The 20,323-nt window shown below is 35.6% G+C and overlaps 1 protein-coding gene across 9 annotated transcripts in view; it reads right to left on the bottom strand.

Annotated features, from left to right (window-relative positions):
• The window catches only part of SETDB2 (SET domain bifurcated histone lysine methyltransferase 2), a 306,643-nt gene that overhangs the window by 271,400 nt on the left and 14,920 nt on the right, over positions 1-20,323 (bottom strand). For all 9 annotated transcript variants that reach the window (XM_057532841.1, XM_028161729.2, XM_057532842.1 and 6 more), the window contains 4 exons: positions 17,964-18,060; positions 6,869-7,432; positions 2,339-2,455; positions 1,427-1,596 (listed from right to left, as the gene is read on the bottom strand). In XM_057532841.1, coding sequence (XP_057388824.1) covers positions 1,427-1,596; positions 2,339-2,455; positions 6,869-7,432; positions 17,964-18,060 — 948 coding nt within the window. The remainder of the gene's footprint in view (positions 1-1,426; positions 1,597-2,338; positions 2,456-6,868; positions 7,433-17,963; positions 18,061-20,323) is intronic.

The raw sequence follows: 20,323 nt of genomic DNA, 5'->3' as shown, positions 1-20,323 counted from the left end.
CTAAAGAACCCTGTAAGGTATACCTTATTTCTAGAATGAAGATAAACACTAACTCATCCTAGAAAGCTACTGTAAGAAATAATATATAAAAGACCAAGAAGAGATTTCATATCTCCCAGCACATGAAAAAATACAGGGCACCTAAAAAAAGTATTTATCTGTTGTGGTATAACATGAAAGAGAAGAGATTTAGCTACAATAATATAAAACAAAAATACAGATCAGAAAGCATTCTAGAAAATTAGAGAGGTGAACTCTAGTCTTAAAATTTGAGCTTTTGTGTCTGGTTATAAATGCTTTATCATTTAAAACTTTTACTCTTTTTATAAAGTGACCTACTTAAATCTGTGGTGATATGTGCCTATTCTCATATTAAGCCCTAGTGTAATTAAAATCTTCATCTGAAGCTTACGCATTTTCTTTCAAGGAACTCAAAACTATAGTTAACAAGTCAAAATTAGCAACTAGATCAGAGAGATAACTTAGGTGCATTTTCTAACAATGCAGATAAAGCCAATGAATGATACTTTCTGGACACAATTTGGCATTTTACAGGCAGCTGACTTTCATCAAAGAGTTATTTTGAGAAATATGAGAGACGAATTGTCTAGGCAAGTTGTGTAGTATGTGTGTCTGTAAGTGGCATGTGGCAGGGATCCAGGTGTGACTATTCTGAACTCTGATAATTCTTGCCCTCACTGAAGTGCACCTGGAATTTCAGATGAGGAGGGTTGCTCTAGTCCCTGCTGCCTAGCACATTTCCTTTAGACTGCCTTGAGAGTCGTGTTTCTCCAACCTTTCTCATTTCATGGTACGCACAGAAAGTGAGAGTTTTTGCCTGACACTCTGGGGTAAAAGGAAGAGACAACTAGAGACTAACGTGTCTGGCCTGTGGGATATGGCCTGAAAGAATCAGTAATTGCACAACTGTAACACACTGGTTGGAAAGTTTCGCTCAGAACATGGGCAACTCTCTCGAGTCCCTGAAATGGAGTGAACTGCTTTGCCTGAATCATCACCTGAAGGTATTTATTACAATGTTAACCTATTAAATTCTAATAGCTCAAGACAGTCTTTGATTAATAATCTTTACCTTGGCAAATCAGTCATTTAGATTTCCTATTTAAAAAGCTTTCTTACCTTACCCCAAAGCATCTGCAGCCACAGAGACCAAAAAATGTGCCTCACACAATAACCCAAGTTTTATCCCTTAGTCTTTCTTTTCTGGAACACCTGATACCTCCTCCTAAGGCATTTCATCCCTTCAGTGCTCAGTTTCCCAGTCACTTGTCTTCCTCTGATGCTCCTCCTATATATTGTTGCTCTTGTCCTTGCTATAAGATCTCAGTGGCCCTGACTAGTAAAATGGAGATTCAGAAATGTAGATCTTACTATAGAGTAATGTGAAAGTAAACCTTTGCTTTACCTGAATAAATGCAAACAAACGTCCCTCTGTCAATGTCATCTAGGCAGCGTACTCCCCATCCCTTCTTCTCAGTTTTGAATACTTGTAGCCTCACTTGAGGTCCATGTTGGACAACTCGGTTTTGACACATTCGTCGATTACATTTGCACAACAGGCTGCATTCATAAATGCTGTCAATAAAATATACAAGAGAAAAATCAATCAGACATCTTAAAGCAAAAGCACTTTATATTGCTACCTCACTAATAACTACCAAGGGAGACAGACTAAGTGTGAAGGCTCCTAGAGCTAGACTGCCTGGTTCCCATCATAGCTCCAGCATTTACTACCTACGTGACCTTGAATTTAACCTCTCTGTACTTCAATTTTCCATTTTTAAAATGGGGATTATATGATACTACCTACTTCATGGGGTTGTTTTGTGAAGATTAAATGAGTTGGTATCTACAAAGTGCTTGAGACAATGCCTGGCACATAGTAAAGGTTAGCTCTTTAAAAATGTCTAGCAATGTCTACGAAGGAAATGTCTAGGACCGGAAAGTCTAGGAAGAAAATTTTCTATTTATTTTTATTAATAACAACCATGAGAAGGTGAAAATTCCCAATTCTCAGACAAGCTTTGCACAGTATATATCTTAATGGGGAAAGGTCTACCCAAAGTAAGTTAACCCTAGCAGGGAAAGAGTCAGACTCAAAGCAGATGAGTGTCAGATATAGTCTGCCTGTTACATGTGTGCTCTCTGACTTCCATTACCAAGAACAATATACAGGTTTTTTTTTTAATTCCTTAATTTAGATTTTTGGTATAAGAAATTAAGATTTAACAACATTTATAAGACTACAGGCCACAATGATAAAGTACCCTTCTTCAAAGATATAAACACCCTGCAACGGATCCTCAAGGTATCTTACCCAGTAGGTATCTGTCTCTGTAGTCTTTTATATTTATATCCAGTGGTTATTTTACTACTTGACAAGGGGCAAGTCTTGGCATTCCTTGCTGTCAGTTGAAGACATGCACATTTTGTTCTAAAAGGCAATGGATGGAGAAGTCAGAATAAAAAAGCACCAAGTTAAGAGACTGTCTTGACAAAAGTGTAAAGGATGTAATTGTATTTAGAATAGTTGTTTGGTTCATGGACTGTTAGACTTCTTCCCTAAATAAAAAAGACCTCTTTGAAAGACAACATCTACCAAAAGTTTATAAATAATTATAAACTGCCCTGTACCTCTATTTGCTCATGAAATAAATACTTAACTTTATGAATTTACTCTAACTTTTCAAAATGAATTCCTTTCATTTCCTATTCAGCAAAACCTTCTTTGTAAAAATTCTCCTATGTCTGCTCTCTTACAATGGATAAACTTATATGTGTCAAACTCAAAAGGGCATATATAGTTTTGCATATATCTTGTATTATCTCTCCCTCCAATGACATGAAAATAAACTGGGGAGACTGATGCTGGGTATCTGGCTACTACAATCTGTTTTTCGTAACATTGCTAAGCAGTAAACATGCAACCATAAAAAAAATTTTCCCTTTAACTATTTAGATAACTATCTAACATGACAGGGACTTATAACTCGATAGGGAGTAAGGAACCTGGTTATCTCGGCTATAAACTAGGTATGTAACCACTGGTAAGCTGGTTAAAATCTCTGAATCCTGTCTCCTATGTTGAATTGTAAGTAACTTTAAGGTCTTTTCCTCTATGATTTGCTTCTGCATTTTTCTGTATATACACAATACATGTCAGAGTGGTAACTACTGTTTGCAACAGAAAAAAACAAGCAATAGGGCTTCCCTGGTGGCGCAGTGGTTGAGAATCTGCCTGCTAATGCAGGGGACACGGGTTCGAGCCCTGGTCTGGGAAGATCCCACATGCCACGGAGCAGCTGGGCCCGTGAGCCACAACTACTGAGCCTGCGCGTCTGGAGCCTGTGCCCCGCAACGGGAGGGGCCGCAATAGTGAAAGGCCCGCGCACCGCGATGAAGAGCGGTCCCCGCACCGCGATGAAGAGTGGCCCCCACTTGCCGCAACTAGAGAAAGCCCTCGCACGAACCGAAGACCCAACACAGCCAAAAATAAAAATAAATAAATAAATAAAGTAGCTATTAAAAAAAAAAAAAAAAAACAAGCAATAAATTCATTAATTTGGATTCTATTTACAGATGTAGAAATCTACTGTTGCTTTTTTTAGTATGACTTTGTTTGCAAAGTTTAAAAAGTACAGAAAAACACAAACAATAATACAATAAACACTCATATTTTGACCATATAGAATTAGCTGTCATCATTTTGTCTAGTCCTTTTAGTTGACCCTTGAACAATATGAGTTTGAACTGCATGGGTCAACTTATACATGGATTTTTTTCCAGAGTAAATACCACAGTACTACATGATTCATGGTTGGTTGAATGCTCGGATGTGGAACCGCTTATATGGAGGGCCAACTATGTTATATGTTATATTTTCTACTGCATGGAGGGTCAGCAGCTCTAACCCCTGCATTGTTCAAGGGCCAACTGTAATTTAAAACATATATACTGTATATATGATCTTCCTTAAAAAAAAAAAAAAAAAAAGCATTACAGATAAAACTAAACTCTCAAGAGGTTTGGTGAGGCATCCTTTATACTTTTTACATACATATTTATCTACAAACAATATATTATATTGTTTTTTAAAAAAGTACTATAGTTATTATCCTACAACTTTTTTCATTCAATATAATGCTTTTGAGACCCATCTGTGTTATATACAAATCTAGTTATTTCCTTCTAACTTTTCCACAGCATTTAGATATACAATTAAGTTGCTTGGTATACAATTAAGTAGCTTCTAGTTTTCAATACAACAAACAATGCTACAACATCCTTATTCTTATGCACATGTGTAAGCATCTCTAGGGTAGTAGCTTTCAAATATTTTTGACTATGACTCACAGTAAGAAATATATTTTCTTCACGATCCTACAGAGGCATGCATATTTATATATGTATGTATGCGTACAAGCAGAAATAACAGTGGCATGAAACTACCTTATCATGTGTGATGCACGTGGGTACCTTCTGTATGATTTAATTTTTAAAAGGCTAGTTACAAGTGATTTTACATCCTACTAAACCTGTAGCTTGAAAAACAATGCTCTAGATAGACTTAAAAGTACTATTGCTAGAAAGTAGTTATGCATGTCTTCAACTGCTGTGTAATTGTGTGAGGACCCTCCTCCCTCCCCACAAATGACCATCTGGATTGGTACAGAATTCTAGTTTTACATTTATTTTCCGTCAGCATTTTAAGCTAATATGCCTCCTTTTTATCTTCTATTCTTTCTGATGAAGTGTGTTGTCAATCTATTTTTCCTCTTTTCTATCTGATAGTGTGAGATTTACTCTTTGCCCTAGATACTTTTTAAGTTGCATCATGATATATTTAGATATAGTTATCTTATTTTCCATTTCTAGTATACAGCAGGCTTTTTCACTCTGAAGACTCCTGTCTTTCTTCAATTCTGGAAAATTTTCTGCTATTATCTCTGAATAATGCTCTTTTCTTCTCAGATGTATGTTAGAATTTTTCATTTATCCTCCATATTTTTTAACCTGTAAATTTATTTTCCCCATATCTTTATCTCTTTGCATTCTGAGGGAATCTCTTTAGTTTTGCCTTGCAATTCACTAATTCTTTCTCCAGCTATACCAATGCTTACCATTTAGTCCATCTATTTAGTTTTTATTTCAATGACCATATATTTTATTTCCCATATTTCCAAATGGTTCTTTTACATACACAGTATACTTTAAAAAATAATCTCCTTTTCTTGTTTCATGGATGCTAATATTTTATCTCTTTGGACATTTCAAACATACCTATTTTAAAGTCTCTGTCAGTCAGATTCTACATTTACCTCTGATTCTTCAGGTGTGAATGCTGCCATTTGTTGGGACTTATGCTGCCTTCATGGTCCTAAATGTCTTTGTGTGCTTTGACTGTTTGAAATCATACTTTTCATGGAGTTTACTCCTGGGTGCTCCTCTACACTGGCTGCTTTCCTCATTGCTCTGGCTCTGACCTATGGGTTTCACAGCTCTAAACCCGGTTGTTATTAATACAATTCCAGGCCCTGTGAGTTATTAGCTTACTTCCCAGCCTTGTGCAGGTCCCTGTTTCCGTCCCCCCAAAGAGCTCAGTGTCCACTCTCTGCCACGCATAGGACATGTTTAATTCCCATTCCTGTCAGGATTAGAATCCCTGGCCACAGTGCTCATGTCCAATTCCAGATCCCAGTGGGATTCAGCTTTTGCTTATTTTGTGACTTCTCTTGTAATTTCTGACCAATAGATGAAAATATATATGCTGGTGGTGCATGTTACATGGGGGTTACTTTCTACAGTCTAAGGCAAAAATCACAGTCAAAATTATTCTTTAAAAAACCCCGTTAAACTGACCATAAAGTACAGTAAACATTGTCCAACAGTTAGTTTTTTCCTCCATCACTGAAAGAGATTGGGCTTGGCCAGATGTAGATGGGTTACGTTTAGAGGCAATGCAGAAAAAACAACAACTTATATTTAAACACAATAAAACTTGGCACAGTGAGAGGTTTCCTCTATGACAGACCTAAAGGAACTGAGCCAAATTGAGGTAACAGCAGATTGATATCTCATCTACACTCCTTCTGAGAGGATGGTGAAAACTATCTATATAATTTAAATTATTTCTCTTTATCTCGCTCATGCTTTTTCTTTTTCCTAGTACAGGCAGCTAAATTTGCATTACATTAAATGTACATATAATGCAACTCCGCTCTACATATGCAAACCTACAAATACCAATAAATTACACACCCTGAAAAAAAAATGGTTTTCAAAGTCTTAATATATTAGAACATGTTTTCATTTTTTTTAATGTAATGTCAATTTTATGATCAGGAGAGGCACCATTAACTTTCTAAAAAAAGTAGCAAGGAAATGATTTGTAAAAGTAAAATACAACATATAACATAATGGTTAAGAGCACGGGTTCAAATCCTGGTTCTTAAATTTGTTGACCTTACACTTGGCTTCTCAACTTCCTCATTTGTAACATGGAAATAATATTACCTACCCCATGGGGTTTTGTGAGAACTAAACAAGCAAATATATGTAAAGCACTTGTCACAGTGTTTGGCACAGTTCCAAGGCATTAGCTGTAATTGCTGCTATTAAGAGTATGGTACTAGATTAAAGGGAATACTTATCCTTGGAAGAAATAATTCCCAAATTACTAAAATAACTGGCAAAGAGTTTTCTTTCCTATTGCTAATGAGATGCATCTTTCTATTTTAGATTCTCGATGAACTGGTTTCAGACAGACAAACTGATACACAGCAGGACTTCTTGATAAGTACCCCTACATTCAGAAGATTTTTTTGAAATGCCATGTTTTTCTACTCACATGTCTATGCAGCCCTCAGAACAGTCACATGAATCAGTAAACATGTTGGAAAAGCTGTTTAAATAATATGCTCGTGGACACACAGTCTTTCTGTACTTAAAATGTGGAAGCTTTCTATTGTCAATTTCATTACAGAAAGAAATGGGCACCGATTCCACTCCATTGCTAATATCCGTATCAGAAACAATTTCTTCTTGCTTTGGGTAATTCCGAGTCAACTGAACATAGGTATTGAAAGAAAAGTTATCTGTAAATAGAAAGTTACACTCTGTCTCAAGCAGGTAACGAAAAACTTCCTCCACGTTTCGTAGACTCCTTCCACAAGGGGTTTTATAACTCACATGGAGTGCTGAAGAATGAGAGTTTGTCTTCGCATGTCGTCTTTGGAAGTGGCATTTGATTGGTAGCTGCAGAGGGTTTTCTCCCTTGAAGGTAAGTGGCATTTTCATCAGACAGGCACCAGAGCAGTCATGCTTTTGGTAAGATAAATTTGAAGATGATTCTTTTTCTCTAAAGTCTGCAACTTTATTTTCCAGAGGGGGAATTGCCTTATTTTCTGTAGATCTGTTTAAAATTAATTATTTATTAGTATCTCAAATGTATAGCATAATCCCCATTTTTAAAAAAAACACTGCACACTAAGGTGGTATTTAACTCCTATTAGCTTCTTCTTAGACAACACTAAAATAAGCCAGACTCTGAAATCAACATCTTACTATGTTCTGCAGCCACATAAAGTTATACCTGAAGGGGTTTTTTTCTTCTGGACATCAAATATGTGGTGTTTTTTCCAGCACCACTTCTTCAACTGGGTGTCCAATAATTCAGTTCAATTCTGACACTATCGACCTGGAGTCAGCAACAGGTTCCACAAGTTAAAGGGCTCAGTCCCATAAGACCGCCCCCATGCCAGATGCCAAATGCAGTTTCCAGGTCACCCACACTCTTGACAACCCCTTTCTCTCTGATAATGTGCTGGAAAGACTCAGAACTCAGGAAAGCACTTTAATTACTATTACCAGTTTATAATAAAAGATACACTCAGGAACAGCCAAATGGAAGAGATGCATGGGGCAAGGTAGGTAAGAAGGGGCATGGAGTTTCCATGCCCTCTCCAAATGCACCACCCTTCCAGCACCTCAAACTGTCCACCAACCAGGAAGCTCCAGGAGCCCTGCTGTTTAAAGTTTTTTATGGAGGTTTAACTGCTTAAGCATGAATGATTAAATCATTGGCCACTGGTGATTATCTCCACCTGCAGCCCTTCTCCCCTCCCTGGAGGTTGGGAGGTAGGGCTGAAAGTTTTAGGCTTCTAACCAAGGTTGTCTTTCTGGCGTCCAACCTCCATCCTGAAGTTAACTAGGAGCGCCTCACCAAGTCATCTCATTTGCACGCCAAAGACACTCCTACCACTCAGGAGATTTCAAAGGTTTTAGAAGCTGTGTGCTGGGGACCCAGACAAAGCAAGTATCTTTCTTATTATATCAGTCTAATTTCAGAGTATTCCAGAAAGCTGTGATTACAGTGGTAACTTTTTGCTACATCTACACCAATAGCACCTAGCAAATTTAGACTTCACGTAGGACATGAGTTCAATAAAGACCTGAGGAAGGTTATGTCTTCAGACAAGCTTGGTTCAAGCAAAAAACAGTAAAGGCTAGGTAAAAAAATAATTAATTCATTAAGAATCCTTTATGCTGTTTTTTTCTTTTTGCCTTCAACAACTGTACCAAGTGAACGTTCCCCATAATATGTAACCCACCTGGTCTCATACACATCTGAAAATGGTAAACTACAGGAGAAAATGGAGAGGTTACTGACTTTAAGAAAAAAAATCTGTGAAGATTCCATGTGTTCCAAACTCAGGTTTTAAACTTTCACACACACACACAAAACTGTTTTGTGTTACATAATATTTTCAATCTATCTCTAGGTATCTGTTATTTATTATAAAAGTAATATAGGTATTTTAGAAAATTTTTTATACTCACTATATAAAGCAGCACTGTCCAACAGAACTTTCTGCATTGATGAAAATGTTCTATATCTGTGCTGTCCAATGACGTAGCCACTGGCCACATGTGGCTACTGAATACCTTTAAATGTGGCTACTGCGACCAAAGAACTGAATTTTAAGTTTCATTTTAATTAGTTCAAATTTAAATAACCACATGTAGCTAGTTGGTACCATACTGAATGCACAGATATTAGGTGCCTCATCCTTTTTTCAGCTGTATAGTAATCCTCTACATAAATTCCACAATTTATATAACTAGTCTTCTACTGTTTTCAATCTTTTGCTATTACAAATCATGACGTAATGAAAAACCTCGCATATAATAATTTCATACATGTGAAGATATCCCGGAAACCGGAATGCTAGGTCACAGGGTAAATGGATTAGTAATTTTGTTAAGATTGCCTAATTGCTCTCCATGGGGTCAGCCTCTCCAGCAATTTATGAGAGCGCCCGCTTTCACAGAGGCTCTTGATGCTTCTGGATTTCTGATAATCTAGTAGGTGAAAGGATGTCCTGTAATTTATAAATCTTTTAATGTTGGAAATATTTGTTTCCAATTTTTCTCTGTGTTACTACTTTGATGAACATCCTCATACATAAGCCCTTGACCAAATTTCTGATTACTACCTTAAGATACATTTCTTTAAGAGGAATTACTTGGTCAAGGGGAATATACACTAAGAATAACTTCTTATTAAAAAACTTTCAAACATACACTTAAGAGTATTCTTTTCTCATAAAGACTGATATACTGGACCCTCATGTACTTGTGAGAACTCCAGAACCCCCAGCACATAATGACTCTGTCCAACCCTCTGCACTGAGTGATAACCAAACTCTAGCAAGGCTTCTAGCAGCACAAGGACATGCATGTCTCTAGGATAACCCCAGCCTCTCAACAAAATGCCTCCCTGAGAAAGCTCAAGGCTGTTTCTTCTAGCCAACACCTAAAGACAAGCCCCTGACCTTTTAGAACATTTACTAAGAAGGTCTTAAAATTATGAATCTTTCCTGGGTCTCTCTGAGATGTATATGTACCTTCTACAACTCAAGAATATTTTTCTCAAAAACCTGAAAGCCATTCTTTTGAAAGGTAATCATCAGGAAGGACAGGGTCTCTGTCCTCCAGTCTCTGTGGGAGGACAGAATCCTATCTTGATGACTGCCAGCCAGCACACACAGCTGGCCTCACGGGCATTCACACTGATTAACCTGTAGTAAGTTTTCACTTGAGCCCTAGCTTGTACTCCCTTCCTTACTCCCCCATTGCCCTTTAAAATACCAGTCACCTCAGCACAAATCATGATGGAGCTCAGCTCTTATTCCTACTGTCAGTAGTTAGTGAATAAAATCTGTTTTCACCTCTACAGCTAATGTCTGGCTTTATGTTTGACACTTATTACCAGGTTTTAATAATTATCAATATTTTGCCTATTTTATTTAATCTATTCTCCACCCCTCTTGCCCCACCCTCAAACACTGGAGTATTTTAAAGCAAACACTTATCTGAAATAATTTAGTACGTATTTCTAACAAATAAGTCTTTTTAAAAATATATAATCTCAATGGCCCATCTTCACATTTCCCTGATTGTCTTAAAATCTGTCTGAATCAGAATCAAACCCCTACACTCTGTATTTGATTCAGGTGTCTTTTATGTCTCCAACCTTATGTAGTGCTCCCTCCCTCTTCATTAATGACATTTATTGGTTAAAGTTAAATAAATTTAAAAAAAAAAGTTAAATAAATTGTGTCACTTGTCCTATAGTAGTTCCCACATTCTGGAATTTGGCTGATGCCTTCCTTGTGGTGTTGTCATTTAACTCACCCCCTTCCATTCCTGGCAAAGCAGTAGTCAGGTCTAGAAGCCTGATTTGATTCAGGTTCAATTTTGGTGGGGGGTCGGGGGAGATAATTCATACGTGGTGCTATGAATTTCCTATTGCATCACATAAGGAGACAAACAATGTCTGATTGTTTCACGTTTAGTGATGCTTAGATTTATAAGTGGGTTTGGGTGTTTCCATCCATTTTAAAGCGCCTCACTTTCACTTAACAGTTTTGACATTCACTCATGATCGTTGTCTAGACCAGTGCTACGTTAAGGTGTGGTGGTGCCAGTTCCCCGTGGTTTCTTAACAATTCACGGTAAGTACAAAAATTGAAAGTGCAAAAGTTTAGAAACTTTTACAGCAATTTAACATTGCTGCAACATTTTACTGCATTTTACAAGAGCATCACTCAATAAGTTAAAAGTTTAAAACAAAACACCTGTTCTGACCACAATTCATTTGAGACCGCTGGGCTAAGGCCACTGTTTCTTTGGGGCGGGGTGGGATGGGGGTAGTAGTTGTAAAAATAACAATCTTCTAATTCTATCATTCCTACTGCATTTTCCGGCTAGAGTGCTTTCATAAAGAAGAAATTTTACTCATCAATTCTTGGGTTATCCTGAAATACAGTTAGTATAAGCAGGCAGATAAATGCTTGATTCTTTTTCTTTAATTACTAGTATTCAGAATGATGAGTTGTATACTAGCAACTACCAAAGTGACAGATTTTTTTTTTTTTTTGCTTTACAATGGTGTGTTAGTTTCTGCTGTATAACAAAGTGAATCAGCTATACATATACATATATCCCCATATCCCCTCCCTCTTGCGTCTCCCTCCCACCCTCCCTATCCTACCCCTCTAGGTGGTCACAAAGCACCGAGCTGATCTCCCTGTGCTATGCGGCTGGTCCCACTAGCTATTTTACATTTGGTAGTGTATGTATGTCCATGCCACTCTCTCACTTCGTCCCAGCTTACCCTTCTCCCTCCCCCTGTCTTCAGGTCCATGTCTTTATTCCTGTCCTGCCCCTAGGTTCTTCAGAACCTTTTTTTTTTTTTAATTCCATATATATGTGTTAGCATACAGTTTTTTTTTTTTTTTTTGATAGCTTTTTTGCTTTCTGTCACAAGATATCTCAGGTCTGGAATCAGCCATTTCTCTAAGGGACTATGGGTCCATTTAATGAGAAATGGCATTTAGAGACTACAATCATGGTACTAGAAGGTACACATATTTTAATCAATATAAAATGCCAAACTGCTTTCCAAAAAGGCTGGACCAATTTATACTCTCATAGCATGGATGAATGCTCATCTACCTGAATATTATTTAAAAATTTTTCATCAATTGGATAGGTGAAAAATATTTTACTACCTCCTTAATTTTTTTCTCTACATAATAAGGAGTTTGAACATAATTTCATGTTTATTGATTTTTTTTTCCTTTTGGTTAACTGTCTATTCATATGCTTTGTCCATTTTCCTACTGGGGGCTTGTTCATTCGTTCGTTCATTCATTCATTCATTCATTCATTCTTCCATCAACAATTTCTTGAGTGCCTGCTATGCGCCAGGTGCTACGGAAAAAAAGATGAGAGCTCTGTGATCTCAAGGAGCTTACATTCTAGGCAGTGAACTAAGTATTCATAATAAAGTATAAACAATATTATGAATAATGCCATGATACATGTTATAGAAAGATATCTAATATTTATCATTTTTCTGTTTTTTTAGGGTTCTAATTTTATAATTAATTTTTCTATGGTTTGGGAGTCCAGTTTCATCTGGAATTTATTTTGATGTAACATGAAGATCTAACTTAAATTCTCCAAATGATATCCAATTGTTCCACAGTCTTTTACTGAATACCTCCTTCTTTCACCTTCTGACTTTTGACTTACTAGCTTAATCATATCTCAAGTTCTTAGAAATACATAAAAATGTCCTCTTATTTTCTAGACTTATTCTGCCTTTTGATGGAACTGTTAATTCTTATACCAATATAACATTGTTTTCCATACTATGATGGAACATTTTGATATTTCTCAGGGCAAGTCCTTCCTCACTATTTTGTCTTTTAAACATGTTCTAGGTGCTTTCTGATTTTTTTATCTTTTGAGATTAAATTTATAATGGCTTGCCAAGTTAAAAAAAATCCAAGTGCTTGGATTTCATATGAAATTAAATCTATACATTAATTTGGGAAGAATTACCATTTTTATAATATGCAGTTTTCCCATCCAGGCACATGGTAATAAGTTTATCCATTCATTAAAATCTTTAGTATTAATTTTCCTCAGGTATATACTTCTTGTAATTAGTCTCATTTATTTTACTTTCTGGTGTTGTGAATGGGGACTTAATTTCATATTTTCTAAAGGTATAGAGTCTCACAGTTTTATTTTATGTGACTATGTCACTAAACCCTCATTTTACCTTAATAATTTTACACTTGCATCTTAGATTTTCTAGAAGGATAAGACTATCTACAAATAATTTTACTTTGTACATTTCAATAATCATATTTTTTTACATTCTATTATACTGGCTAGAATTTCCATAAAAATACTGAATAACAATTATGATAGCAGGCACTTCTGTCTTAATCTTTATTTAAAGGAAATGTCTCTAAGTTTCATCAGTATATAGGACGTGGATGCTGGTTTAAGAAACATATTCTCTCCCACATTAAGGAAGAATTCTTTAAAATGGTACAGATGAACCGGTTTGCAGGGCAGAAATAGACACACAGATGTAGCGAACAAACGTATGGACACCAAGGGGGGAAATTGGGGGGGTGGGGGTGGGATGAACTGGGAGATTGGGATTGACATATGTACACTAATATGTACAAAACAGTTAACTAATAAGAACCTGCTGTACAAAAAAATAAATAAAATTAAAAAATTAAAAAAAAAAGAGTTCTTCTATTTTTAATGGTTCATATTACTTTTAAAAGTCTTTTGGCATCTTATCTTAAGATAAGCTTTTTTTCCTGTGGTTTACTTCTGTAAAATAATATATTTCCTAATACTAAATCATTCTTGCTTGACTAGTATAAATTCTAAGTCACCTCATTCTTTTAATATTTCTCTGGATTAGAATTGCTAAAATTTTATTTAGAAGCTCCATATCCACAATAATGATATTTTAAACTTTTTAGGGCCATAAACCCTTTGACAATCCGATGAAAGCTATGAACTCTCTCTAGAAATACACTATAAACATAAAACTTTGCATACCATGCAGGGCCTCCATTGTCTCTAGTTTAAGGACTCATCTTTATTATAGTTAACTCTATATTTAGATGGTTTCCATGCCACTGCCATTTCTTAAATACATGTTTTATACATTCTGACTCCTCTTTTGGTCAGCAAGAGGATTTTTGAGAAAGTTTTCCAGAAGGTTATGTATATAGATGTTTTCTGAGTTTTTGCAAAGGTGCTAGCCTGATTTTTGCTGTTTTGTTGGCTTTTTTTGTTTGTTTGTTTTGATACTTGTAAGATATTTATACTTTAAGACTGATATTAAAGTAAAACTTTTAAAAAATCAATACTTATCTATTAGTAATTTTCATTTCTGTGGTACTTGGTAAAACCTTTTGCCTCCAGACTTGATATTTTCTTATACTCAGAAGTTACCTTCTTTGACTATTGCTTCTGCTTCACTTATTCTAGCTTCTTGTGTTTTTGTTCATTTGTTTGTTCTAGTTCAGAAAAAATAGGGCAGATTTTTCCAAAAGCAATGATTCTGTCGGGCAAGTTTATATTATTTTTTAATATACTGAAAACATCTACATTTCATATTTATTTAAGTACCAAATTGTTTAACGGAAAATATATGTATTTTCATTTTCTAGTTGCTGGAACAATTCTGAATCCTAGTTTAGACATTGTGATTTCCTGCACTGCAGTTGTGAGAAGTAGCACATTGGTCCTAACTCTGTCACCTTAGCTTGAAATTCTTAACATTTTGTAAAGAACATTATAACATATGGATGATCCTGAAAATATTTTACAGTGTTCACTAAAATTGTTGGTTTTCTATTAATAGCTTCTTTCTTGAGAACATTATTCATCATTCTCTTCTTTTTCTCATTCATTTGCCCTTTTCTTCTACATTTTGGGTAATCTTTCTTTTTTTAAAAAAAATAAATTTATTTATTTATTTATTTATGGCTGCATTGGGTCTTCGTTGCTGCGCGGGCTTTCTCTCGCTGCAGCGAGCGGGGGCTACTCTTCGTTGCGGTGCGCGGACTTCTCAGGCTCAGTAGCTGTGATGCACGGGCTTAGTTGTTCCGCGGCATGTGGGAACTTCCCGGACCAGGGCTCGAACCAGGGTACCCTGCATTGGCAGGCGGATTCCTAACCACTGCGCCACCAGGGAAGTCCCCATTTGGGGTAATCTTAAAGATTCCAGACTATACCTTTAATTTCCTTAATTGACTTTCACAATGAATACTTTCTTAAAAGAAAGGCTGGGATAAAACTGATCACTGCACTACTATTTATAATAGTAAATATTTGGAACAATCTAATTATCCATCCTTAAGGAATGGAATTAATAAAATGTATTCTCACATGATGGAAATCCAAACAAGGAGATGAAATAGATCTATAACACGGAAGCAACATGATTAGATCTCAAAACTAACGCTGAGTAGGGACTTCCCTGGTGGCACAGTGGTTAGGAATCCGCCTGCCAGTACAGAGGACACAGGTTCGAGCCCTGGCCTGGGAAGATCCCACATGCCGTGGAGCAACTGAGCCCGTGCGCCACAACTACTGAGCCTGTGCTCTAGAGCCTGCGAGTCACAACTACTGAGCCCATGTGCTGCAACTACTGAAGCCTGCACGCCTAGAGCCTGTGCTCTGCAACAAGAGAAGCCACTGCAATCAGAAGCCCACGCACCACAACAAAGAATAACCCCCGCTCGCGCCACAACTAGAGAAAGCCTGCCCGCAGCAATGAAGACCCAACACAGCCTTAAAAATTAAAATAAATAAATTAAAAAAAAATTTTTTTCAAAAAACTAATGCTGAGTAAAACAAGTAAGAAGGTACATATATGAATATTTATGTAAAATTTAAAAACTACAAGTAATAGCACTATATATTATTTATGGCTATATAAATATTAAAAAATGAACTAGAAAAATAACTGATGATAGTGACTGCTCCTAGAGAAGCAGAGAGGGCAACGGAACTTTGTCATGGTGAGAAGTTAGGTATGGCTCAAAGAGATTATAGTGTTTTGTTTTCTTTTTAAAAAAGAGACTGGAAGCAAATACAATGAAAGGTTAATAGCTGTTAATTCTGGATGATGTGAATATGGATTTCTGCCATATCCCTTTTTATGTTTTCAATCTTTAAAATTTCTCGAAAAGATAGCAAAAAATATTGGATGAGAATGCAGCTAAAAGATCAATACAAATCCATCACTACCCATGGACTACAATGCAGTAGCACCTAATACATTAAAAAAGAGGGGGGAGAAAAGCAGAAAAAAATGAGGTAAGGTTATGTTTCCCCTTAAATAACTTCAGTCTATTTTAGTATTTTTGAAACATGCTGGGGGTATATCCCATAGTAAGAAATATATTCTATAATGTTCTTTTTGTTTTGTTCTTCCATTTAACTTCTATCTTCTTTAGCCTAGTCTACTATAATACGTTTCTGTTTTTATTTATTTATTTATTTAGGTATCCAATATTTCCTTGTTTTTTAAAGCCTGTGCCTGGAATTGCTTTTCCCCTATCATTAAGTGCCAAGTTCCTTTCTACCACTTTTTCATTATAATGTATTCTGAACTATAAGCAGTACTATTTAGTTGTCTACCTAAGATATAGATCCTTTTGTTTGGTTTCATTCAGTACTCACTGTAATAAATTCTCTTAGGCTCTCACAGCTTTGTTCTTTGTTTTGATATAGGCTAATTTACACTCAAGTGATTTATATAGCTACAGTGTTGTACAACCAGTAAACTGAATGTTTCATTTCCCTTTTCAGCTTGACTTAACCAACTAAATTATGTTCCAAACTGGGTTTTGTGGCATTCTTTTCTACAAATTTCATCATTTGATTTCCCCTGTTTTTGGGGAAGGGGAATATGAAATACTAATTTGAAAATTCAAAGAGTTCTTCTCTGAATATGACGGGATTAACTTAGGGTATATGCAAGAGAGAAAACTGTATATAAGTTATCATTAGTTCTTAAATAAAAACTAAAATTTGTACAGTAATTTACAGTTTACAATGTATTTTTACATAATTTCCTCATGTGACACCTAATAAGTACAACTCTAAGTTAGTCATTACTGGAACAACAGACAATTAGAACTACTTACGACTAAAATGTAAGAGTAAACATGCTGGTAAAATCTGTAATTTGGAATTTAGGGTTTCAAGAAAGTTAGCTAAGCTGGCTTACAAGTACTCTTCTGGTGACTAATAAAAATCAAGAGGTGTAAGGCTCAAGTTATCAGGCAATTAACAAAGGAAAAATCTTTTTATATTTGTAAAGAAAAGTTAGAAAAGCAGAAAAACATGGAAATGAAATACTGATATGAACCTCAGAAGTGATTCTTTTCCTAAAAATTAATTTAAAAAAAAAAGAAATGATTCTTTTTTTATCTGTGCTTCATTTCATAAAACAAATGAAAGAAAACCAACCTACTACAAATCTCAGGAGTTAAGTAACCTAATTTCAATCCAATTTTGTGGAGAGGAAGATCAACTTTCTTACATGTATGAAGATACTTTACTGGAAAAAAACAAAAACAAAAATAAAGAAAACCAATCCTATGCACAGTGCTTTAGACCTAGTTACTGACCCTGCAAAAACACAAAAATGCTGTAAGTAAACAAAGGATACGTAGGTAAAGCAGGGTTATCTGGTATTGTCTGCATCTTTCTGCCAGTCTCTGGGTAGGGGTAAACTGATGATAGTGACTGCTTCTATCAGTCACTATAGGCACTTCTCTGTTTGTATTTGGCTTGAGAACTGTTTTGTCATTAGACACCTTGAACTACAAGGCAGAACATGGCTTCACAGAATGCCAACTGATTTCCCAGCTCTTGACAAGTCTGATGTACATAAAATACACAACTTTTAAAACTTTTGATGGGAAAGCATCCTTTTTTATATATTTTATCTACTCTTACGTCAAATGATTAGCAACAGTAAATCCCTTTTTGGGAGCAAAAGCATTAATGACATAAATAAATTTAACTTATATACATACAGAGAGGTATAGTCTTCTGGAAAGGAGTCTTCATGTGATGTAGAGGGCAATGAACTTGATTTGTTTTCCTGTGCATTCTGGGTCACAGACGTATGATCTACATGAAAAAATTACAAACTTAACAAGATTACCAAGTTAAAAATCACTCACTGTAAAATCTAAATAGTATCTTTATTGACTAGATATATATATAGCCCTTAAATCTGAAAACATATTAAGATTTCAAGATTGAGTCAAAAAATTAGGTGTCAACATTTTCAAAAACATTAAGAAAATAAGATAGGGGCTTCCCTGGTGGCGCAGTGGTTGAGAATCTGCCTGCTAATGCAGGAGACACGGGTTCGAGCCCTGGTCTGGGAAGATCCCACATGCCACGGAGCAGCTGGGCCCGTGAGCCACAGCTGCTGAGCCTGCGCGTCTGGAGCCTGTGCCCCGCAACGGGAGGGGCCGCGATAGTGAAAGGCCCGCGCACCGCGATGAAGAGCGGTCCCCGCACCGCGATGAAGAGTGGCCCCCACTTGCCGCAACTAGAGAAAGCCCTCGCACGAACCGAAGACCCAGCACAGCCAAAAATAAATAAATAAATAAATAAATAAATAAATAAAATTAAAAAAAAAAAAAAAAGAAAATAAGATAGGATAAAATAAAAGACTTAGGATAGAAGAGATTTCTACTGCAGAAACTGTAGTGTGGCCGAACTTTATCTGAATTTTAATCAATCTTTAAAGTGAAACATCAAGTATCCCTATTTCTGCTTGTATTTTACAAAAAAACATAACTCTTAAAGGCTCTATTAAGGTCACAAAATGGAAAGTTTATGTATCTTTTGTTTTCTCATTATTCTATTACTATCTATTTTTTGGGGAGAGAGGGAGGTATTTGGGTACCTCTTTTTGTCTTTCCATTTGTATTTTCATATTTCTCTTAGTTTCTCCTATATCTTTCCACACTTAATTTCATCTCATTTCTTGTCTCTTCTTTTTCAACTTCATCTATTCTTTCTAACATGACTCCATTATAGAAATAAGCTATGTATTTAATGAAAAAGTTATAGATTTCCTGCTCTTATTTTGAAAAAAATGGATATGTAGAATATTCTTTGTTTGGTTTTAAAAAATTGTTTTTAATTGTGCTTTTTCCTATGCAGTGGTGGACCTTAAGAAAAAAAGTGATTCTCATCCTGCCTTAGATTATTAACTTGCATTGGTCCTTTAGTGCAGACCACTCTTATTAAAAAGAAAAAAAAAAAGTTTAAGGAAATAAAAGAATAGTTTAAGTTATAATCCAAGGTCATCCTTGGCTAATTAGAAAGCATAAATAACCCTCTTCAGTTATCCAGGTGAAAAAAGATTTAAAATCTGATAGTTGAAGAGAGCTGAGTAAATAATATAATAACTGATTAAAAATTAAATAAGTTTAACAAGTTAAGAATTTCCCAGCTAATTTCTTTGAATGAGCCATATAAAGCCATATTAACAAATAGGAACAAAACAAATAAATATAAGCATAGTTAGAAATAAGATTTACTAAAAAACATGGAGATTTTATATTAACCATTAGATAAGGGGAGAAAGGAGAAATAGTAATTTCTTTCAAGAAAACAGTATCCAATTCTTCGTATGGGGATACAGCAGATATTTACAGAATTATACACAATCAAAGAAAATTAAAGGTAATTAGTGGTTTGGAGAATTCAGGCTGGATCTGGGATGGCTTGTTTTGACCTCAACACCAAGTCCTTTTGTTTCCCCCAGTCTCAATATTCCTTTTAATATAAATACTAACATGAATCTTTATTACTAGAAAGTGTTTAATCCCTACATATGCTAGCAATGTCAATTACATAACTCCCCAATTACTTTTAAAACATTGCTCTACCACTAGCAAACATACACTTTTATTTTGATAAATTTGTTACACTTCAGATGAACTATATAAAAATATGAAACTGTAGTACTCAGTATTTCTACTGATGAAATCATTACTTTAAAAGAACCGAAACAAAAACCCAACCTACTTTCTTTTAGTGGGAAAGACTGTTTCAGAAAGAAAAAAAGAAACAATATTGTTTAGAATTAGTTCCTCTTACCACCCCCTGCATTTAAAAGCTTCTCTCCTGCAAAGCAAATGTAATCCCTTAAGGGTGTGTTGATTCCAAGTGCTATTGAAGGATATTGAGAGAAAGACTGTTTTCTTAAAGAATCTACTCTTCTAAAACTGTACATTAGCTACTGAAATTGAAAATACTTTTGAATAACAAAAGCTTTCTTTAAAATAAATTTGGGACTTCCCTGGCGGTCCAGTGGTTAAGACTCCTCTTTTCCACTGCAGAGGCATGGGTTCAATCCCTAGTCAGGGAA

The sequence above is a fragment of the Balaenoptera acutorostrata genome, chromosome 18 (genome assembly GCF_949987535.1).
Source record: "Balaenoptera acutorostrata chromosome 18, mBalAcu1.1, whole genome shotgun sequence".
NCBI lineage: Eukaryota > Metazoa > Chordata > Mammalia > Artiodactyla > Balaenopteridae > Balaenoptera > Balaenoptera acutorostrata.
Note: the sequence above shows the minus strand (reverse complement) of the source record. Positions and strands in the feature narration are given on the sequence as shown.